Here is a 20,748-nt window from a genome sequence, read left to right as displayed (position 1 = left end):
TGCTGTGCATAGTTTGAGAGGAACGAAAGGGTTGAATAAACAGTTGAACCCTAAGCAACATTCACCGTCACTCTCGCAACGACGTCCCTCTGGAGTGCACTTTAGACTTTTCTCAATACGGGCTTCTTCAACCATTATGTTATAAAGAGCGATTTCCTTCAATATTGTTTAAAAAACGTCAAATTCCCAAAATGCGCCACTTTTTAACTTAATTCCCACCATACCGTCCACGTCAGCATTAAAACCGGTCTTTTTTTTTTTTAACGAAGCGACACAAAACCGCTATCTCAGGTAGCGGTTGACTTAAGTAAACCGCTATCTGAGATAGCGGTTTATAATCACGTAGGTAGTACTATTTATAAATGGTTAAAAAAAAAACTGCATCAGCTAGGGGTCGAACCCACGACCTTTTGGTTAGGAAATAAACACTCTATCCGCTGAGCTACAGACACTAATGTTGATAAGTTAAATTTAGAAATGTTTATAATTAATATTAATAAATGGTTAAAAAGAAATAAACACATCAGGTAGGATTCGAACCCACGACCTCCTGCGTAGAAACAACACACTCTATCCACTGAGCTACAGACACAATTGATGTCATAAGAGGTTACTGCTAAATTATATTTCTATTTAAACTGTAATTCATGTTAAAAATAATTTACAATTAAGTAAACCGCCATCTGAGATAGCGGTTTTGTTTTAATACAAACCGCTATCTGAGATAGCGGTTTATAACATTGAACCGCCATCTGAGATGGCGGTTTGCTTTAAAACGAAACCGCTATCTCATATAGCGGTTCAATGCTGAACCGGAAAAAAAAATTTACTTCTCTTTCTCCCTTGCTTACGTGGACGGTATGGTGGGAAATAACTTAAAAAGTAACGTATTTAGGGAATTGTTGGATCTTTATGCAATATTGAAGGAAATCGCTCTGTTATAAACCGGCAGCAGCACCTCTGCTAATTCACCTCTAATTTTCTCGGAAGACGTGCAGTGCTGCCGCCGACCATCATTGGTGTCGCTGCAACAATCATAGCAGCGATAAGGAGCATAACATATTTCATTGTCTTCATTTCTTTATATGATTATATGATTATATGAATTATGATATGATGGGATTTTATGTTCCTATCAATGTGTGATGAATGAATAATGATGATAGGAAGTTGGCTAAGTCCCTTTTTATATACGGACTATAAAACTACTAGATATTTGTTTGGAAAAATTGACGAGAAAAATCCCAACTTTGATCATTTCGCTTTTATTATTCCCAACTATGATTTATTTTTTAATAATCCAAACTATTACACCCAATTATGTTACTGGGATCTTATAGATTTGGGTAAGAAATGTGGGGAGTATAGAAAGATTGAAGGAGTATCATATTTAATTCCAAACCTTACTTTAGTCAATGGTTTAAGGAAGGTGATTAATGATAAAGATTGTTTGGAGTTGGCTAATTTAGCTTCAAAATTTAGGTGCGTGGAGGTGTATTTGCTTCATGGATTAGATGAACCACCTTTGGCAGAAGATTCTACCACCGTAAACCAGTCTTTTAGACCTCAAAAAATCCAACCAAAGAGGGGTCCATCATCTAAAACTGTCATTACTCCAGTGAGGTCAAGTCCTAGGAAAAAACAAACAATTTTTATAAGTAAACAACTCACTGTTTCTGAGGATTTTGCCACACCAGAAAAACTCCTTTCCAAAAAAGATGCTGCCAGATCATCATCCACCCAAAAAGTTGCTTCCACCTCACCATTGATGACTAAACATACATTATCCACACAAACTTCAGATCTAACCCCTGAAATCCCTAGCTCTTTGCCAATATTTTCACAACCAGCAACAAACACTACTTCACTTCCTTCTTTTTCATTTCCCACGCACTCTTCACCTCTACAAAATGATAGTGACTTTCTAAACTCATATGAGTGGAATGATCCAAGGCCTGAGAGTCCTTTAAATTTTACTGATCTGGTGGGAAATTTTAGTGATGAGAGTGACGACAATGATCCTATCTATGATCCTTTTCATGATAAAGGGAAGTTGGTCTATAAGAAGAGTGAGGTAATTGGAGAAATTTGTGATGATGTGGAGAGTGGTGAAGACTTTGGTTATGAAGATGGAGATTTTGCAGAGACGGGTCAAGGTGGGGAAGATGATAAGGATCTTGACTTCGAAGAAGAAGAAAATGAACGGATTATCAATGAGGAGTTGCAGTTTGAATCGGAGAATAGTGATGATGAATATAAAACAGCTAGGGAGAGAGTGAAGGCTTGTAATAATAATCTTGTTGAACTAGCTCAACAACTTGAAAGAGAAGCATATAAGGGTAAGCTAGGTTCACAACAAGAAGCTGCAGAAATCGGGGAAGGAGAAGGGCCAAGTGTTGGTGGATATGTGAGTGAGTATGAGGAGAGTGATGATGAAATACACACACCGCCTGATAGTTCAGATGAAGATCTGAAAGTGGGTAGAAAAATAAGACCGAGACTTCTTGTTAGCCCTCACACCGATTTCTCACAGTTTAAGTGGAAAGTGGGGCAAAGATTTGCAACACGAGATAGTTTCAGACAGGCTGTGGCTAATTATGCAGTCTTACAGGGGAGGAATGTGACATTTAGAGTTAGCAACAAAAAAAGGCAGCAAAGGTTAGGAGTGAAGTGCGTTGAGAATTGCCCTTTTTATGTGTATGCATCTTGGGAATCTAGAAGGGCAACTTTGATTGTTAAGAGGGTGTTCAGTGAGCATACATGCCATAGAAATATGAAGAAGAATAGACAGTTGAAGGATAGTTGGGTTGCGAAACAATTTGTTGATGTCTTTAAGAGTAGACCACATTGGCCTGCCAAAGAAATTATGGAGTGTATTAGACGAGCATATAAGGTGTTGGTCAAAAGAGATTTCGCTTACAAGGTCAAATATGCAGCTCATAGGTTGTTACATGGTTCTATGCATGACCATTACAACAAAGTTGAGAGTTATGTGGCTGCATTGAAGGCTTGTAGTCTTGGTACGCACTTAGACTTAGTTACCGATGTGACTAAGCAACCATTCCCACCTGTGTTTCAGAGATTGTTTTGTTGTTTTGAAGGTCTGCAAAAAGGATGGAAGGAGGGATGTAGGAAGGTATTGTGTGTAGATGCATGTTTCTTGAAAACATTTTTAGGTGGAGAACTACTTTCTGCTGTTGGGAGAGATGGAAATGATCAAATGTTTCCCGTGGCTTGGGCAGCTGTGGAAGGTGAAAACAACCTTTCACGGGAGTGGTTCTTTGACCAGTTAAAGTCATGTCTTAATCTAGGTGAAGGAGAAGGCATTGCAATCATTTCTGATGAGCATCAGGTAACATCTACCTTCTTTCTATAAATTTATCATCTTCAATTTATCATCTTCACTTTCTTCTATTTTAATTCTTGTATTATGTTTTCTGCTTTTTTTTTGTGTTCCCCACTCAGGCTATTTTAAATGGTGTAAAAAATGTCTTCCCGAAAGCAGAACATAGGCATTGTGCTAGACATATCTTTGCCTTGTGGCACAAGACCTACAGAGGGGATGAGATGAAGCTGCAATTTTGGAAAATTGCAAAGGCTTTCAATCTGGCAGACTACAATGACGCCTTAGCTGAATTGGAAGCGATCAACATAGATGCTGCCACTGATTTTAAAGGATACAATCCAAGATTTTTTTGCAGAGCCTACTTAGATCCAACCATCAGGACAAATGCAATTACTAACAATATGGCAGAAACCTTTAATGGTTATATAATCCAAGCAAGAACAAAGCATCTCATCTACATGTTAGAAGACATTAGAGCTGCCCTTATGCAGAGAATGGTTTCCAAAAGGCAGGAAATACAAAAGGCAACGTCTATCCTTTGCCCAAGGATTCAAGCACGGTTGGAAGATGAGAAGCTCAAGGCTGCAAACTGTGATGTTATTCCATCGAGTGATCACCTCTTCAATGTTAATTACTACCTTGATAAGCTGGTGGTTGACTTAGAAGCAAAAACTTGTACATGCCGAAAATGGGATATGGTTGGAATCCCTTGCTGCCATGCTGTTGCTTGTATCTACTTCCAGAATAAAGAAGCTGAGGAGTTTGTTGATGACTACTATAAGAGGGATTCATACTTGAGTGCTTATGCAGGTATGATTTTGTTTTCCAAGTTATGGTTAAGTATGGTTGTGTTCTCTAAGTTAAGCATCAAAATTTTATGATTAAGTATGGATATGTATGCATCATTATTATTTTATTAGGTTTGGTTATTTATGATAAATAGCATGTTATGCACAGGCTCCATTCCACCATTGGAGGGAGAAAGGCATTGGCCTAGAATTCAGAGCCACTTAGACCCACCACCCATTAAGATAGGCCCTGGAAGACCTAGAAGAAATAGGATTAAGGATCCTTTTGAAAACCCCAAAAAGCCTGGTTCATTGAACAAAGTTGGTGTGGAGATGACATGTAGTTTGTGTCTTTTCAAAGGGCACAATAAAAGAAGATGTCCAAATAGGGACACAACTATTCCAAGAGAACCGGCTCCAAAAAGACCAAGGGGGAGACCAAGGAATGATGGCCAACAACCACATTCAAAGGCAACATCAAGTTCAACTACTGTTATTTCTTCTGCACATCCACAAAACAACACATTGTCGGTTCAGTTGCAGGATACACAACCGTCCCAAGCACACCACTCAGCAACTTCCCAACCCAGCCAACTTGGCAAAGGTGGAAGGATGATCAGAGTTGGTAAGGGATCAAGGGGTGGAAGCACCAGTGGCGGAAGAGGGAAAGTAAATGCAAATAGTACTGGAAAAGGGAAAGGGGTTGCAAACACAGCAGGAAGAGGAAGAGGGGGTCTGAATGGAAGTAAAACAGGTCAAGGAAGAGGTAGAGGAAAAGGAAAAAATCAGGTCAGTTCATGAGTCGTGTTGTTTTCATGCATCTGATGTAGTTTTATTAATGTTGTTTTCATGATTATGTTGTTATGCTGATGCTAATCTTTTATGATATCGTATATGATGCAGGTACCAGTTGGTGTTGGAATTTACATCGCAGATGATGGTTCAACACTAACAAATGTAAGGCATTGTTAAAGTTTTTTGTTGTTTTTATGTTAACATTTTTGTTGCTGTTAATTCTTATTGGTCTTATTTTCATGTTACAGCTTCCTACAAAATCTGGTAGACCAAGGGGTAGGCCTAGATTGGTTAACGAGCAACCCATCTTTGCAAGCCAGCCAAGCCAAGCATCCACTCTATGTCAACCAACTCAGTAAATGGATGAAAAATCAACAACTTATCTAACTTTTTGAAACCAAAACATATCAGTTATATTTTGAAATTCACCAGTTCTAACGTCCAAGATTTAACTGGTTTTCAAGTGTTTTTTGCTCGTATATTTAACCTTGGAGAATGCCATTGAGTTTGTTGGAACTTAGATTGTATTTTGACATTTTTTTGGACCTTGTGTTATTTGTTTAATTTGGCACATTCTGTAGCATTATTAGGGGTGAAAAAAACCCGATTCGACTCAACACGATCCCTAGTTTGACTATGGATCATAATTCCAATATAACCCAGTGCTCTTACTATTTAACAGGTGATTAATGTTTATATTATGTAACGTCCCTGTGTTTTGGGGAGGATGATGATGCCAACGACGATAAAGATGATGTAACAAAAAGCTCGAATTAATCACCCAAAGGAACACACCCGGTGGATCCGGTGGATCTAACAGATAGTTGTCTTCGTCTAGTTCGTTTATCGATTAAATATCACATTAAAATATGAGGCATGAAAAAATTAAATTTTAGGCGGAGAATCAATTAAAGAAAATGGAGAAATGCATGAGAAACAAGGGTTATAAAGAGATTTATCAAAGAAATAAATAAGGGGAAATAAATGCATTGTTTTTAAAAATAAAAAAAACTGCCTAATGCAATGTCAATGAGACGTGCCACGTCATACGTGAAACCGGCTACAGCAGGTAACTTACCTGTTAGGTCCATTAAAAGTCAATAGGTGTTAAAGTTTGGATTATTAAAATATAACTCATAGTTGGGATATACGATTAGTTAATTTTATTTTGTTAACTTTCACTTTATAAAGTATTTGATTCTATTTTCCTAAAAAAAGATATCATTCTATACCTGGGGAATATTTTATAAAATCTTGCAATGATGCACTCTCTCAGATGGGTTCGAGTTGTTGTGGTGCCCCTGATTGTTTCCTCCTTGGAAATTTCCATTTCCATTCCCATTTCCGTTTCTATTCTTTTTAAAGTTTTCTTGGTTACCCCCAGCATTAAAATCTTTCCTCTTTTCCCCAATTACCACAGTTTTCTTTTCCCTTCTAGACTGCAGACCATAAATATGAGCAGCTCTCCCATACACTATGTCTAAGGAAGTAAAAGTTTCTCCACCTAATCCCAGTTGAATTTCATCCGTCAGCCCTTGCTCAAACCTTTGAGCCTTTAGCTCCTCAGTAGCTACCACCTCAGGTGCAAACCTCGATAAAGCTATAAACTTGCTATAGTATTCAGCAATAGTCATATTCCCCATCCTAAGGTTGATAAACTCCTGCGCTTTCTGCTTTCTCATAACAGGAGGATAAAACTTCCCCCTCAAGGCAACTATGAATGAATCCCAATTGAATCCCTCAGCAGCACTTAGTCTAGTTCCATTTTCCTTCCACCAAAGGTCAGCCTCATCTTTCAGGTAAAGGACAGCTTGACTTACTCTCATACTCCCAGGGCAACTTACAGCCTCAAATAGTTTCTCAAACTCCCTAATCCAGTTTTCCAGGAAGGTTGGGTCGGCTTGCCCCTTGTAATACGGTGGCTTAACCTTAGAAAGTCTTTCAAACATTTCCCCTGCAGAGTCGGGGCGCTCAGTTCTCTCCTGGTTTAGCTTTTCCGCCAAGAGGCGAATTGCAGCAGCTAGATCATTGTTGTTGGCCATTCTAGAACGCGACCTGCAATTAGTATATTCTACTTTAGGTTTGAAACGTCACTTACGTTATCCCATACAATTTAATACTTGAATTGACCATAAAGATCGCCTCAACCAAAAATGTTCACATAATACACATCATTTATGAAGGCACGACAATCGTTTACAAAGGTGCAACAATCATCTACAAGATGCAATCATCATTGAGAAATAATCATACTCAATAATTCACGAAAGACGTTCTCATACTGCACATAAGGCATAACATTTTGAATCATATTGGTCATGAGGGTCTAGATTGGACCCCACTTCCTTTATGTACTCAAATCATTTAACATTATTGTGGCAATTAAATTGATCCACAATTCACATTGAGTATGCAAACAATTAATCCATGTCGTACTATCTAGAGGTTGGAGTATTATGGAATCCTCAAAATAGAATAAAGAAAAATTCCTTGGAAACTTTAACTTTTATTGCTAACTCCATAGAGGTTTATTACATCCTTGAAAATAATAAAGAACATTTCAAACTTCAATAAACTTAAACCTTAAACAGTTGTAGCTTTGCTACTTATTCTTTAAAACATAAAAGAGCTAATTAACTATTTATGACTTCAAAATATTTGTGGCCTCTTGCCTATCCATTGCTCCTGAAACTTGCGGAGTGAAATTTAGATCTCAAGATCATCGAACTCTTCTTCAGGGTCTTCATCGGGGTCTTCCTCAGGGTTTGCATCTTCACCCATGTCTTCATCTTGATTAGGCTCACTTGCCATCTCCTGTTCACTTTCGAACTCTGCATCCGAATCACTAGAGATCTCAATGGTTGGCTCATGAGCCGTTGGGTTAGGATTCTCTGCCTCAACACCTACATTCTCATTCTCCACAGCTACATCATTTTCCTCTAGGTCATTATTTACACTAATTCCCATAGGTTCTTCTGTAACTGAATCCCCAACATGACTCCCTACGATTTTACCGTCTCTAAACCCACTTTCTGCCGCTTCAATAACGGTGGTCAGAATTTCTGAATCATATTTCCATCTACCATCCCAAGTTCCATACTTAGCCAAGTTTGGAGTTCCATTATCAGAATGCATGTCTTTAAACTTTTCCTTGAGTTCTAGGTATGGAAATTTGTTAGGTAAGCAATTAATGATAGTGGCTGCTATGATATCCTTTCTCATTAAGATAGGTTGCCCTTGAACTTTAGCATAATATTCACATCCAAACACAATTTTCTTCACGTAAATATCAGGGGTTTCTATATCAAGTTTCTCGAAGGATCCTATGTTGGTATACTTGGAAAGAAACATTTTATTCCTGAAATAAACAATTCAAGGTCTCACTAACGATTTTCCAGCCAAAACATAAACAAGGTTCAATGATCAATAAGTTTGGTGGAATCAAACAATTCTTTATGCACATGTAAATGTAACACTTAAACAATTAGCACACGCACGTACATAACAATCAATTTCTAATGCTAGCGTTGACTAGCTACTAATGCACATATAATTCTATCTTATATGCCCTTCTTATACTACCCATCTCTCATAAGCTAAAGCATTGGAATAATTTAAATAACAAGGTAAAAGGACGCTAATATAATAAAATTATAACATAGAATAATAACATAAATAAAAATATAAAATAAATAAAGTAAAATAAATTAAGGAAATGCGTAGCGAATAAATTAGAAAATAAAGTTATTAATTCGAAAAAGATTTATATTTTCTAATAACGAATTCTAACTCTTGAAACAACTAAAAAAAATTGAACTTCTTTTAAAAAAAACGTACTCATTTTTTTATTTTTTTATTTTTTATTTTTTTTTTGAATAATAAATAATAAGAAAAATATAAATGTCGAAAGTATCACTTTAACTTTAATAATAATTTGATTTCGAACTTAAATAAGAAATATTATATACTTTCAAACAGGATAAAAGGAAATCGGCCCCCCAAAAAAAAGTACCAATTTTTGAACACTATAATCCGTAGAAGCTCGATTTTTAAGAAATTGATTTTAAATAATCAGATAGTTAGGCGCCTAAAATTTATTAAAGTAAAACCTTAGCTTCTAGATACCACTTTGTAACACCCCGACAATTCTCTCTTTTCTAAAACAACATTTTAATATAAAACATAGAGAATTATCAAGGCATTATCGCCCGTGTGAAAACGTAACGGCTTATTCAGAATTTTGCAGCGGAAAACATAAAACGAACTTTAAGTTTATAAATAATCGATTACAGGTTTAATCCCAAAAATCATCCAACGAAAATAAGGAAATATAAATAGTACGACAAGTTTAAAGTCCCAATTAACAAACCCAAGTTAACTTAGCAAATCAGAACTAAATACAAGCTCTCTATTCCCGATCCCAATGATGCAACATCTTCAAACCTGCAGATGAACAATGCTTATTGATCCTTAGAGACTGCTCACAAAAGATTGGGTCATCACAGGATCAATAAGGCATAGCCATGATCAACATGCACAAGCAAAAGCACGTAATCAACAAAGCTGAGTACTACATACTAAATCAATAATAATCCTAACATGGTTCTATTAAACGAACAACCCTAACATGGTACTAAATAAAACATAAGCAAGGATAATCAAGATATATTGACTTGAAGACTATGTTTGACTGAACTAGACCTTTGTATCATTAACCTTATTTTATTTGAAATAGTCAATGGACTGAGTTGTCTACTAGAAACTTCTTCTTCTTCACTAAGGAAGACGAGGTACGGGCGCGACTCCGTAAACCCCAATGACCTGCGATATCGAGGGACTTTTGAATAAAATAGAACCGGTGATCAATCCGGCCCCAGAAAAAGCCATAGGCGACCCATGACCCCAACTCCTGATTGTCCGACACTTTAGACGTGCACAGTCTAAAGCTATTGCTACTCATGTTCACTTTACATGACTTAACTTTTAATACTTGGTTATGACTCATCAAACATAAATATTATATTCAACAAGTAAACACAACTTCTTTTATCTTTGAATTAAGCAAGTGATCACAGAGATGTCACACAAGACTTATTCCAATTAATTCAACCTTTCCTTTAATACTGATCAACCCCTCTATATGGGTATAAGGTTTCAACTTACTAAACAAGGTCCTCGGCCCTTATAAAGTAGTGAAAAGCTAAAAGGGAACAATAAACAATCAATCTGAATCAATATATATAAATAATAATCTAATGTTCCCAACCAACATGTTCGCATCAATCATCCATACCAACATGCTATAATTCTCATAACGAAATATATATGCTTAACATGTCCATCCAACAATATTAAACATGCACTTCCAACATAACCTAGTTCATCAACAATTTCAACATAACCAAGTTCCTCAATCGTCTCAACATAATGAAGTTCATCAATCATTTCAATATGGTTTCAACAAATCACACACATTCCAAGCACACATGTATGTACGTACCTTGTGTAAACAAACTGATAGGCCACTTTAACGAATTCAAAAATCGCCTATAAAGAATTCTCCGCCTAAAAACAACCAATAAAATCCCCCAATCAATATTCAACAATTTACAGCAATACTAAAGTATTCTAAATACATCCTAAACATATTTTGAACATTTCCCAACCTCGAAACTTAATTAATTAACTTCCTAGAATAGTGATTACTACACTAATGATCACCAATTATCATAAACTCCAATAAAGCATCCCTTTTCAAAATTCCAGCAATATAAAATAGTTTAAAACTTTGCCAAACCATAATTAATATGCTTAAAATCATAAAAACAATAACCTTAATAACTCATAAACATCATACCATGATTTTAAAACTATTAAAACCTTAAAAATTCATGCTTTAATAATTAAAAATCATTATATCAATGTAACTATGTAATCTGAAAATTAAATTATTAATTAAGCATAATGTATAATCTGAAAATCTAACTTAATCATAAAAACTTATAATTTATATTCACGAAACATGAATTAAATTAATAAAACTTCATTAAAACCCTAACTTATTCGTAATTAACAAATCTGAAAATAATTAAATTAATTTCGACAACATATAATCTGAAAATTAGTAATTAAATCATAAAAATCATAAATTTATTCAATCAAAACATAAATTAAATTGATAAAGTATAATTAGAACATTTAATTACTTAGGATTTAAGAAATAACCAAAAAGGGAGGGAGGAAGGGCTGGCCGGAGTTGGTGTAGCGGCGCGGCGGCACAACGGCAAAGGAAGAGTGTCAGAGGTCGCGTGCACCGGTGGCTGCACCGGTGGCTGCGCTGGTGTTGGTGGTGGTGGCGCACGAAATTAAAGGAGAAAGGGAGGATTTCCACGCAAAGGATGAGAGAGAATAGGGTGTCGGCTGAGCAGGGCAGCGACGACGATGTAGGTGATGGTTGTGGTTGGCTTGGTGGTCGCGGCTGCGCACGCGGTGGCTTCCGTTGGTTCAAGAAAACAAAAATGAGATGAGGAGAGTATAAAACGAACGCAAGAAAATAAAAACGAAAGAGAAGATAGCGACGAGAAGGGAGAGGAGGTGTACCGGCGGTGATGGGAGATTGTGCGACGGTAGTCCGGCGGTGGTGGCGGCTGAGAGTAAGGAACGTGAAGGAGGTTTCACGTGATTGCAGGGGAGAGAATGAGGGTTTTGCTTTTCTTGTTTTCTTATTTTTTTTTTGTTTCACGTGGAAGTAAAGGAGAAGGGAGGAGAGGAGAGTTGTTTTGGGTTTTTGGTTTGGGCTTTGCAATTGGGCTAGAATTAGGAGTTTAGTTTTAGGATTCGAATCCAAAACCGAATAGGATCGTTTTCTAAATTCAATCGATTTTCGTAATTCAAATTCGTTTTAACTTAAAATTCTAAAATCATTTTCGATTTCGTAAATCGTTGAAAATATTAAAATGTAATAAATAAATATACGTCAATTATATATTTATTACTTAAAATTCATAAATTCTATTTAAATATAAATAATGTACGTTAATATATATTAATAAAATTTATAAATTTACGGGGGATTACAATCTACCCCTCTTAAAAGAAGTTTCGTCCCGAAACTTGACACGAAATTTCCCACATTTTCCCCAAAAGCTTTTAACTTATTCTTACTAAAGAAGTACTTGTGCCACCTAAGTGCACTATTTTGCCAACTCAAAGCTGTTTGTGTTACTCATGAACACCTTTTCTTATGCGGAGAGTCTATTTGCTTTGCCTAAACTTGTAAAATTTGCTAAAATAAGCATACAAATGCATAAAAATTACATAAAATAGGTAAAAAGCGCGAATTTCTATCGCATTCTACCCCCTTAAAGAAAACGAGTTACGCCCTCGTAACTCACCTCAGGGAATAGCTAACCAAAATTTTCTTTCGACGAATTCTATTTTCAAAATTCCCATTTCATTAAAACTACTAACTTTAGACTTTTCACAAAAGATGACGAAACGAAAGAACAAGTCATCACGAATTAAATAATGCTTGACTTGCGCGGAGTTAATAGAAAAGTACCAGAATCCATATCGGCATATCGTTCATCCTCATTCTGATTCATCATGTACAACTTTCCTGGAGCCTTATTCGGGTTGTTGTTATCATTTGCAGGCTTATTATAGTTCTCTTGATTGTTTTGTGCCCCTCCAGGCTTTGAATTTTGACCTCCAGACTGGTTAAACCTCACTTGGTTTCCACCTCCATTACTATTTTGTTCCTTTCTGTGCTTAGTGAAGCACTCATACTCCCTATGTCCCCTTTTCTGACAATAGTTGCAGGTCACTAATTCTCCTTTGCAGTTCTTACCAAGGTGATTGTTACTGCACATCTTGCAATGATGCACTCTCTCAGATGGGTTCGAGTTGTTGTGGTGCCCCTGATTGTTTCCTCCTTGGAAATTTCCATTTCCATTCCCATTTCCGTTTCTATTCTTTTTAAAGTTTTCTTGGTTACCCCCAGCATTAAAATCTTTCCTCTTTTCCCCAATTACCACAGTTTTCTTTTCCCTTCTAGACTGCAGACCATAAATATGAGCAGCTCTCCCATACACTATGTCTAAGGAAGTAAAAGTTTCTCCACCTAATCCCAGTTGAATTTCATCCGTCAGCCCTTGCTCAAACCTTTGAGCCTTTAGCTCCTCAGTAGCTACCACCTCAGGTGCAAACCTCGATAAAGCTATAAACTTGCTATAGTATTCAGCAATAGTCATATTCCCCATCCTAAGGTTGATAAACTCCTGCGCTTTCTGCTTTCTCATAACAGGAGGATAAAACTTCCCCCTCAAGGCAACTATGAATGAATCCCAATTGAATCCCTCAGCAGCACTTAGTCTAGTTCCATTTTCCTTCCACCAAAGGTCAGCCTCATCTTTCAGGTAAAGGACAGCTTGACTTACTCTCATACTCCCAGGGCAACTTACAGCCTCAAATAGTTTCTCAAACTCCCTAATCCAGTTTTCCAGGAAGGTTGGGTCGGCTTGCCCCTTGTAATACGGTGGCTTAACCTTAGAAAGTCTTTCAAACATTTCCCCTGCAGAGTCGGGGCGCTCAGTTCTCTCCTGGTTTAGCTTTTCCGCCAAGAGGCGAATTGCAGCAGCTAGATCATTGTTGTTGGCCATTCTAGAACGCGACCTGCAATTAGTATATTCTACTTTAGGTTTGAAACGTCACTTACGTTATCCCATACAATTTAATACTTGAATTGACCATAAAGATCGCCTCAACCAAAAATGTTCACATAAATACACATCATTTATGAAGGCACGACAATCGTTTACAAAGGTGCAACAATCATCTACAAGATGCAATCATCATTGAGAAATAATCATACTCAATAATTCACGAAAGACGTTCTCATACTGCACATAAGGCATAACATTTTGAATCATATTGGTCATGAGGGTCTAGATTGGACCCCACTTCCTTTATGTACTCAAATCATTTAACATTATTGTGGCAATTAAATTGATCCACAATTCACATTGAGTATGCAAACAATTAATCCATGTCGTACTATCTAGAGGTTGGAGTATTATGGAATCCTCAAAATAGAATAAAGAAAAATTCCTTGGAAACTTTAACTTTTATTGCTAACTCCATAGAGGTTTATTACATCCTTGAAAATAATAAAGAACATTTCAAACTTCAATAAACTTAAACCTTAAACAGTTGTAGCTTTGCTACTTATTCTTTAAAACATAAAAGAGCTAATTAACTATTTATGACTTCAAAATATTTGTGGCCTCTTGCCTATCCATTGCTCCTGAAACTTGCGGAGTGAAATTTAGATCTCAAGATCATCGAACTCTTCTTCAGGGTCTTCATCGGGGTCTTCCTCAGGGTTTGCATCTTCACCCATGTCTTCATCTTGATTAGGCTCACTTGCCATCTCCTGTTCACTTTCGAACTCTGCATCCGAATCACTAGAGATCTCAATGGTTGGCTCATGAGCCGTTGGGTTAGGATTCTCTGCCTCAACACCTACATTCTCATTCTCCACAGCTACATCATTTTCCTCTAGGTCATTATTTACACTAATTCCCATAGGTTCTTCTGTAACTGAATCCCCAACATGACTCCCTACGATTTTACCGTCTCTAAACCCACTTTCTGCCGCTTCAATAACGGTGGTCAGAATTTCTGAATCATATTTCCATCTACCATCCCAAGTTCCATACTTAGCCAAGTTTGGAGTTCCATTATCAGAATGCATGTCTTTAAACTTTTCCTTGAGTTCTAGGTATGGAAATTTGTTAGGTAAGCAATTAATGATAGTGGCTGCTATGATATCCTTTCTCATTAAGATAGGTTGCCCTTGAACTTTAGCATAATATTCACATCCAAACACAATTTTCTTCACGTAAATATCAGGGGTTTCTATATCAAGTTTCTCGAAGGATCCTATGTTGGTATACTTGGAAAGAAACATTTTATTCCTGAAATAAACAATTCAAGGTCTCACTAACGATTTTCCAGCCAAAACATAAACAAGGTTCAATGATCAATAAGTTTGGTGGAATCAAACAATTCTTTATGCACATGTAAATGTAACACTTAAACAATTAGCACACGCACGTACATAACAATCAATTTCTAATGCTAGCGTTGACTAGCTACTAATGCACATATAATTCTATCTTATATGCCCTTCTTATACTACCCATCTCTCATAAGCTAAAGCATTGGAATAATTTAAATAACAAGGTAAAAGGACGCTAATATAATAAAATTATAACATAGAATAATAACATAAATAAAAATATAAAATAAATAAAGTAAAATAAATTAAGGAAATGCGTAGCGAATAAATTAGAAAATAAAGTTATTAATTCGAAAAAGATTTATATTTTCTAATAACGAATTCTAACTCTTGAAACAACTAAAAAAAATTGAACTTCTTTTAAAAAAAACGTACTCATTTTTTTTTTTTTTTTTTTTTTTGTTTTTTTTTTTGAATAATAAATAATAAGAAAAATATAAATGTCGAAAGTATCACTTTAACTTTAATAATAATTTGATTTCGAACTTAAATAAGAAATATTATATACTTTCAAACAGGATAAAAGGAAATCGCCCCCCCAAAAAAAAGTACCAATTTTTGAACACTATAATCCGTAGAAGCTCGATTTTTAAGAAATTGATTTTAAATAATCAGATAGTTAGGCGCCTAAAATTTATTAAAGTAAAACCTTAGCTTCTAGATACCACTTTGTAACACCCCGACAATTCTCTCTTTTCTAAAACAACATTTTAATATAAAACATAGAGAATTATCAAGGCATTATCGCCCGTGTGAAAACGTAACGGCTTATTCAGAATTTTGCAGCGGAAAACATAAAACGAACTTTAAGTTTATAAATAATCGATTACAGGTTTAATCCCAAAAATCATCCAACGAAAATAAGGAAATATAAATAGTACGACAAGTTTAAAGTCCCAATTAACAAACCCAAGTTAACTTAGCAAATCAGAACTAAATACAAGCTCTCTATTCCCGATCCCAATGATGCAACATCTTCAAACCTGCAGATGAACAATGCTTATTGATCCTTAGAGACTGCTCACAAAAGATTGGGTCATCACAGGATCAATAAGGCATAGCCATGATCAACATGCACAAGCAAAAGCACGTAATCAGCAAAGCTGAGTACTACTGTAACGCCCCGACCTCTAAATCACTTATTAAAGCATAATTAGCAGCGGAATTAACCTAATTTGGTCGGGACATTACCTGCCGTAATTCCCTCTTGGAAATTACAAGGCAACATCATACATAAGCCATAAAAACCTCCAAATTAATATAATAATCATTTATATTCCCAAAATACAAGTACATAAATTACTAAAAGTCTTTAAATTAAACTATTATAAACATCAAGCATAAACTAGGTGAAAAATATAAAAGTGAAATTCCTCGCCTCTACGCGTTTCCATCGATTCCCGCAGTACCTAAAACGGAAAACAAAACGGTGAGCCGAAGACTCAGTAACGACTACCCTAGCAACGTAAATTCATTTCAATTCATTTTATTTAATAACACAGGGAGAATAGAATAGGTAAAATATTTAATAAAATATCATATTTAATTCATTCATAAACTTTGCAATTTAACATACTAGTTGTCGGCAAGTACGAACCGTGAAGGAATTCTCCACTGGGCCTGGGCCCTGAGCCTGGGCTCATCATCGTAACATGGGCCTGGGCCCTGAGCCTGGGCTCATAAACCATGGGAGCCTGGGCTCGTAATCCATGGGTGGACAGGTGTCCGTGGTGCATGCATGACCGGTAGATAGGAAGATGGTAGTTTATATACCGCCAGACAAACCAGGTCTTTCACTTTCATTTATCATGTTTTGTATAATTTTACCAAGCCTTGGCTTGTATTTCAGTTCGAAATAACATAACTCATTTAGCTCATAAAACATCGTTTTGATCCTGGGATCAATAAACATATTATTTCTTTCAAAGCATTGCATAAATATAATTTTATGAGAAAACTCAATCAAATCATATTATAATAAACAATTCAAACAAATCATATTTCATCCCACAATCCATAAAACACATCAAAACATTTAATTCTTAAATTCAATCATAACGTCATAATTTCATAATACATTTATAAGGGGATTGCGGGTACTAGCAATAGCCGTTACCTCAACCGTAGTTTTTATACTTCCTGTCTGATGGATCGTCCTTCCTGAGCCCCGAGTCCAATTTCTTTCAAAATATCGAATTATTAAATTAGTAACTAAGACGATAAATAATTTAAAATCAACATTTTATAAATAATAAATTTTAAGTAGTGATGTTATAAATAACGAATTTCGATAAAAATATAATTTCATAAACTTAAAGAAAATATTGTTTTTGATCGAAATTTCAAAAAAATTTAAATTTATAATTCATAAATCAATTCACATGAGAATTATTTAAATTCCATTTTTGATAATTAAAACTAGTAACTTATTTTAGGAAAGTCGATAATTAAACCTGGAAATAGTGAACAATTTATTAGTAAATGAATAATAATTATATCATAAATTTTTTATTAAAATAAGTTACAAGATCTGAAATAGCAAACTAGTTCCTTACCAAAAGCCCAAACTAGAGTGGCCCAATTAACTTGTGGGTTTTAAGGAGAATAAAAACCAAGGACCAAATATTGGTTTTGGTTTTCTGGAAAGGAAAGCACGAGCAAAGGGGATGCAAGCAGAGAAGCACGAAAGAGAGGAGAGGAGAGGAGGGAGGGCGGCTGAGCTGGGCGGCGCAGCCACGCCAACCCGCGCCAGAGGCGACGGTGGAAGGTGATTTGCGGCGGAAGAGCACGAGGGGAGGAGGGAAGACACGAACAGGGGAGAAAACAGGGGAGGGGGCCGAGAAAGGAGAACACGAAAGGGAGGAGGAGAGGAAGGAAGAAGGCGATTGGGCGGTTTGGTGCTGCCGGATTGCGCCGTCTAAGGCGACGGTGGTGGTGGTTATTTCGCGGCGGCAGGATGACGGGAGAGAGGGAGGTTGTGCGTAAAGAAGAGGGGAGACAGGGGATTTGTGGGCTGGGTGGTTCATGGGATGCGGTGGCTGCGCAAACAAGAGGGGATGTGGAGTGTGGTGGCACGGCGGTGCCGGAGGATGAGTGCAGAGGAGAGCAAGGCAGGGGTGGGGTGCGAAAACTGGGAAGTAGGGGAGGTTGAGTGGGGGATTTGGGTCGGGTTCTTGCCGGCGATGAAGGTAGGTGGGATGAGTAATGGTGGTAGGGCGGTGGTGGTCGGCTAACGAAGCCGGGAGGTGGGGCGGTTAATGGTGGCAGTGGTTGTTGGTGGTGACTAATGGTGGTGGGAGATGGTTCGAATCAGAAAAACTGAGAAAATGAAATTGAAATTTGATTTTTGTTTTTTTGGTTGGAATTTAGTTGAAATTGTGTCTGATTTGTAGAGTCAAGTAGAGTGAATGAGAAGGAAAATGGCTTGGAGATCAAGGCATGAATCAAGACTGAATTGAGGGAAGGAGAGGAATGAAGAGTTCACTTCATTCTTGCTGTGTACGTGGAGAGTAAAGAGAAGAAGAAAATTGGCATTTTGGCTTTGTAAGGGCATTTTCGTAATTTCACTTACTTAGGCAAGAATTCAGAAAATTGATCTCTATTTTTAGGAAACTAATTGGAATAGAAAATTTTAGTTAAAACCAAGTTTTAAAATAATTATTTATAAAAAAAAAAATATCGTTTAAAGAAAAATAAATTTAGTTTTCGAATGAGAACGTTCCGAAATTATTAAAAATCCGAAATAAATCACGGAATAATTTAGATTTTTAAAAAGTAGCTTAAGCTTGTAAAATTTGAAATTTAATCATAGAATCTGAAAATTAATAAATCGTGTAATAATATTAAAAATTCAAGCGAAATAAAACTTCGTTAATTAAAATAAAGTTTGAAATTAATATTTAAAACGATTTTAAGCTAAATAAAAAAAAAAAATAATAATAAAAAAAATAATTAAGCATGATTAATCAAATTTAAAAACTTCGGGGTATTACAACTACATACTAAATCAATAATAATCCTAACATGGTTCTATTAAACGAACAACCCTAACATGGTACTAAATAAAACATAAGCAAGGATAATCAAGATATATTGACTTGAAGACTATGTTTGACTGAACTAGACCTTTGTATCATTAACCTTATTTTATTTGAAATAGTCAATGGACTGAGTTGTCTACTAGAAACTTCTTCTTCTTCACTAAGGAAGACGAGGTACGGGCGCGACTCCGTAAACCCCAATGACCTGCGATATCGAGGGACTTTTGAATAAAATAGAACCGGTGATCAATCCGGCCCCAGAAAAAGCCATAGGCGACCCATGACCCCAACTCCTGATTGTCCGACACTTTAGACGTGCACAGTCTAAAGCTATTGCTACTCATGTTCACTTTACATGACTTAACTTTTAATACTTGGTTATGACTCATCAAACATAAATATTATATTCAACAAGTAAACACAACTTCTTTTATCTTTGAATTAAGCAAGTGATCACAGAGATGTCACACAAGACTTATTCCAATTAATTCAACCTTTCCTTTAATACTGATCAACCCCTCTATATGGGTATAAGGTTTCAACTTACTAAACAAGGTCCTCGGCCCTTATAAAGTAGTGAAAAGCTAAAAGGGAACAATAAACAATCAATCTGAATCAATATATATAAATAATAATCTAATGTTCCCAACCAACATGTTCGCATCAATCATCCATACCAACATGCTATAATTCTCATAACGAAATATATATGCTTAACATGTCCATCCAACAATATTAAACATGCACTTCCAACATAACCTAGTTCATCAACAATTTCAACATAACCAAGTTCCTCAATCGTCTCAACATAATGAAGTTCATCAATCATTTCAATATGGTTTCAACAAATCACACACATTCCAAGCACACATGTATGTACGTACCTTGTGTAAACAAACTGATAGGCCACTTTAACGAATTCAAAAATCGCCTATAAAGAATTCTCCGCCTAAAAACAACCAATAAAATCCCCCAATCAATATTCAACAATTTACAGCAATACTAAAGTATTCTAAATACATCCTAAACATATTTTGAACATTTCCCAACCTCGAAACTTAATTAATTAACTTCCTAGAATAGTGATTACTACACTAATGATCACCAATTATCATAAACTCCAATAAAGCATCCCTTTTCAAAATTCCAGCAATATAAAATAGTTTAAAACTTTGCCAAACCATAATTAATATGCTTAAAATCATAAAAACAATAACCTTAATAACTCATAAACATCATACCATGATTTTAAAACTATTAAAACCTTAAAAATTCATGCTTTAATAATTAAAAATCATTATATCAATGTAACTATGTAATCTGAAAATTAAATTATTAATTAAGCATAATGTATAATCTGAAAATCTAACTTAATCATAAAAACTTATAATTTATATTCACGAAACATGAATTAAATTAATAAAACTTCATTAAAACCCTAACTTATTCGTAATTAACAAATCTGAAAATAATTAAATTAATTTCGACAACATATAATCTGAAAATTAGTAATTAAATCATAAAAATCATAAATTTATTCAATCAAAACATAAATTAAATTGATAAAGTATAATTAGAACATTTAATTACTTAGGATTTAAGAAATAACCAAAAAGGGAGGGAGGAAGGGCTGGCCGGAGTTGGTGTAGCGGCGCGGCGGCACAACGACAAAGGAAGAGTGTCAGAGGTCGCGTGCAC

General features: G+C 35.8%; 3 protein-coding genes across 4 annotated transcripts; 1 reads left to right on the top strand and 2 right to left on the bottom strand.

The window, feature by feature from the left end:
* Positions 1 to 1,156: 1,156 nt before the first annotated feature.
* LOC110780513 (uncharacterized) lies at positions 1,157 to 5,566 on the top strand. The gene is made up of 5 exons (XM_056829369.1): positions 1,157 to 3,352; positions 3,466 to 4,156; positions 4,304 to 4,923; positions 5,038 to 5,091; positions 5,178 to 5,566. Exons 1-5 carry the CDS (start codon positions 1,157 to 1,159, stop codon positions 5,286 to 5,288), a joined length of 3,672 nt encoding a protein of 1,223 aa, XP_056685347.1. The 3' UTR covers positions 5,289 to 5,566.
* Positions 5,567 to 7,450: 1,884 nt separating this feature from the next.
* LOC130461112 (uncharacterized) lies at positions 7,451 to 10,805 on the bottom strand. Its single transcript, XM_056829047.1, has 2 exons — positions 10,430 to 10,805; positions 7,451 to 8,287 (listed from the first exon to the last, which is right to left on the bottom strand). The coding sequence occupies exon 2, from the start codon at positions 8,278 to 8,280 to the stop codon at positions 7,636 to 7,638; it is 645 nt and encodes a 214-aa protein (XP_056685025.1). The 5' UTR covers positions 8,281 to 8,287; positions 10,430 to 10,805; the 3' UTR covers positions 7,451 to 7,635.
* A 3,264-nt stretch (positions 10,806 to 14,069) lies between these two features.
* On the bottom strand, positions 14,070 to 20,317 carry LOC130460969 (uncharacterized). 2 transcript variants are annotated; one of them, XR_008921215.1, is made up of 3 exons: positions 19,935 to 20,317; positions 17,127 to 17,190; positions 16,131 to 16,419 (listed from the first exon to the last, which is right to left on the bottom strand). XR_008921215.1 is itself a non-coding variant. In XM_056828812.1 (2 exons), the coding sequence occupies exon 2, from the start codon at positions 14,897 to 14,899 to the stop codon at positions 14,255 to 14,257; it is 645 nt and encodes a 214-aa protein (XP_056684790.1). In that variant the 5' UTR covers positions 14,900 to 14,906; positions 19,935 to 20,310; the 3' UTR covers positions 14,070 to 14,254. The 2 variants fall into 2 exon arrangements, 1 of the variants encoding a protein (XP_056684790.1); XM_056828812.1 differs by lacking the exons at positions 16,131 to 16,419; positions 17,127 to 17,190 and adding an exon at positions 14,070 to 14,906 and having other exon boundaries at positions 19,935 to 20,310.
* Positions 20,318 to 20,748: the final 431 nt, after the last annotated feature.

The sequence above is a fragment of the Spinacia oleracea genome, chromosome 5, assembly GCF_020520425.1.
Source record: "Spinacia oleracea cultivar Varoflay chromosome 5, BTI_SOV_V1, whole genome shotgun sequence".
In the NCBI taxonomy this organism is placed as follows: Eukaryota; Viridiplantae; Streptophyta; class Magnoliopsida; order Caryophyllales; family Amaranthaceae; genus Spinacia; species Spinacia oleracea.
This window is presented reverse-complemented; position numbering and strand designations above follow the sequence as displayed.

Excerpts from the sequence above, each read along its gene's own strand:
- LOC110780513 (XM_056829369.1), top strand. The coding sequence starts at position 1,157 with ATGATGATAGGAAGTTGGCTAAGTCCCTTTTTATATACGGACTATAAA. Across the intron at positions 4,924-5,037 it reads GAGGAAAAGGAAAAAATCAG|GTACCAGTTGGTGTTGGAAT; the intron begins GTCAGTTCATGA and ends TATATGATGCAG. Across the intron at positions 5,092-5,177 it reads ATGGTTCAACACTAACAAAT|CTTCCTACAAAATCTGGTAG; the intron begins GTAAGGCATTGT and ends TTCATGTTACAG.
- LOC130461112 (XM_056829047.1), bottom strand. The coding sequence starts at position 8,280 with ATGTTTCTTTCCAAGTATACCAACATAGGATCCTTCGAGAAACTTGAT.
- LOC130460969 (XM_056828812.1), bottom strand. The coding sequence starts at position 14,899 with ATGTTTCTTTCCAAGTATACCAACATAGGATCCTTCGAGAAACTTGAT.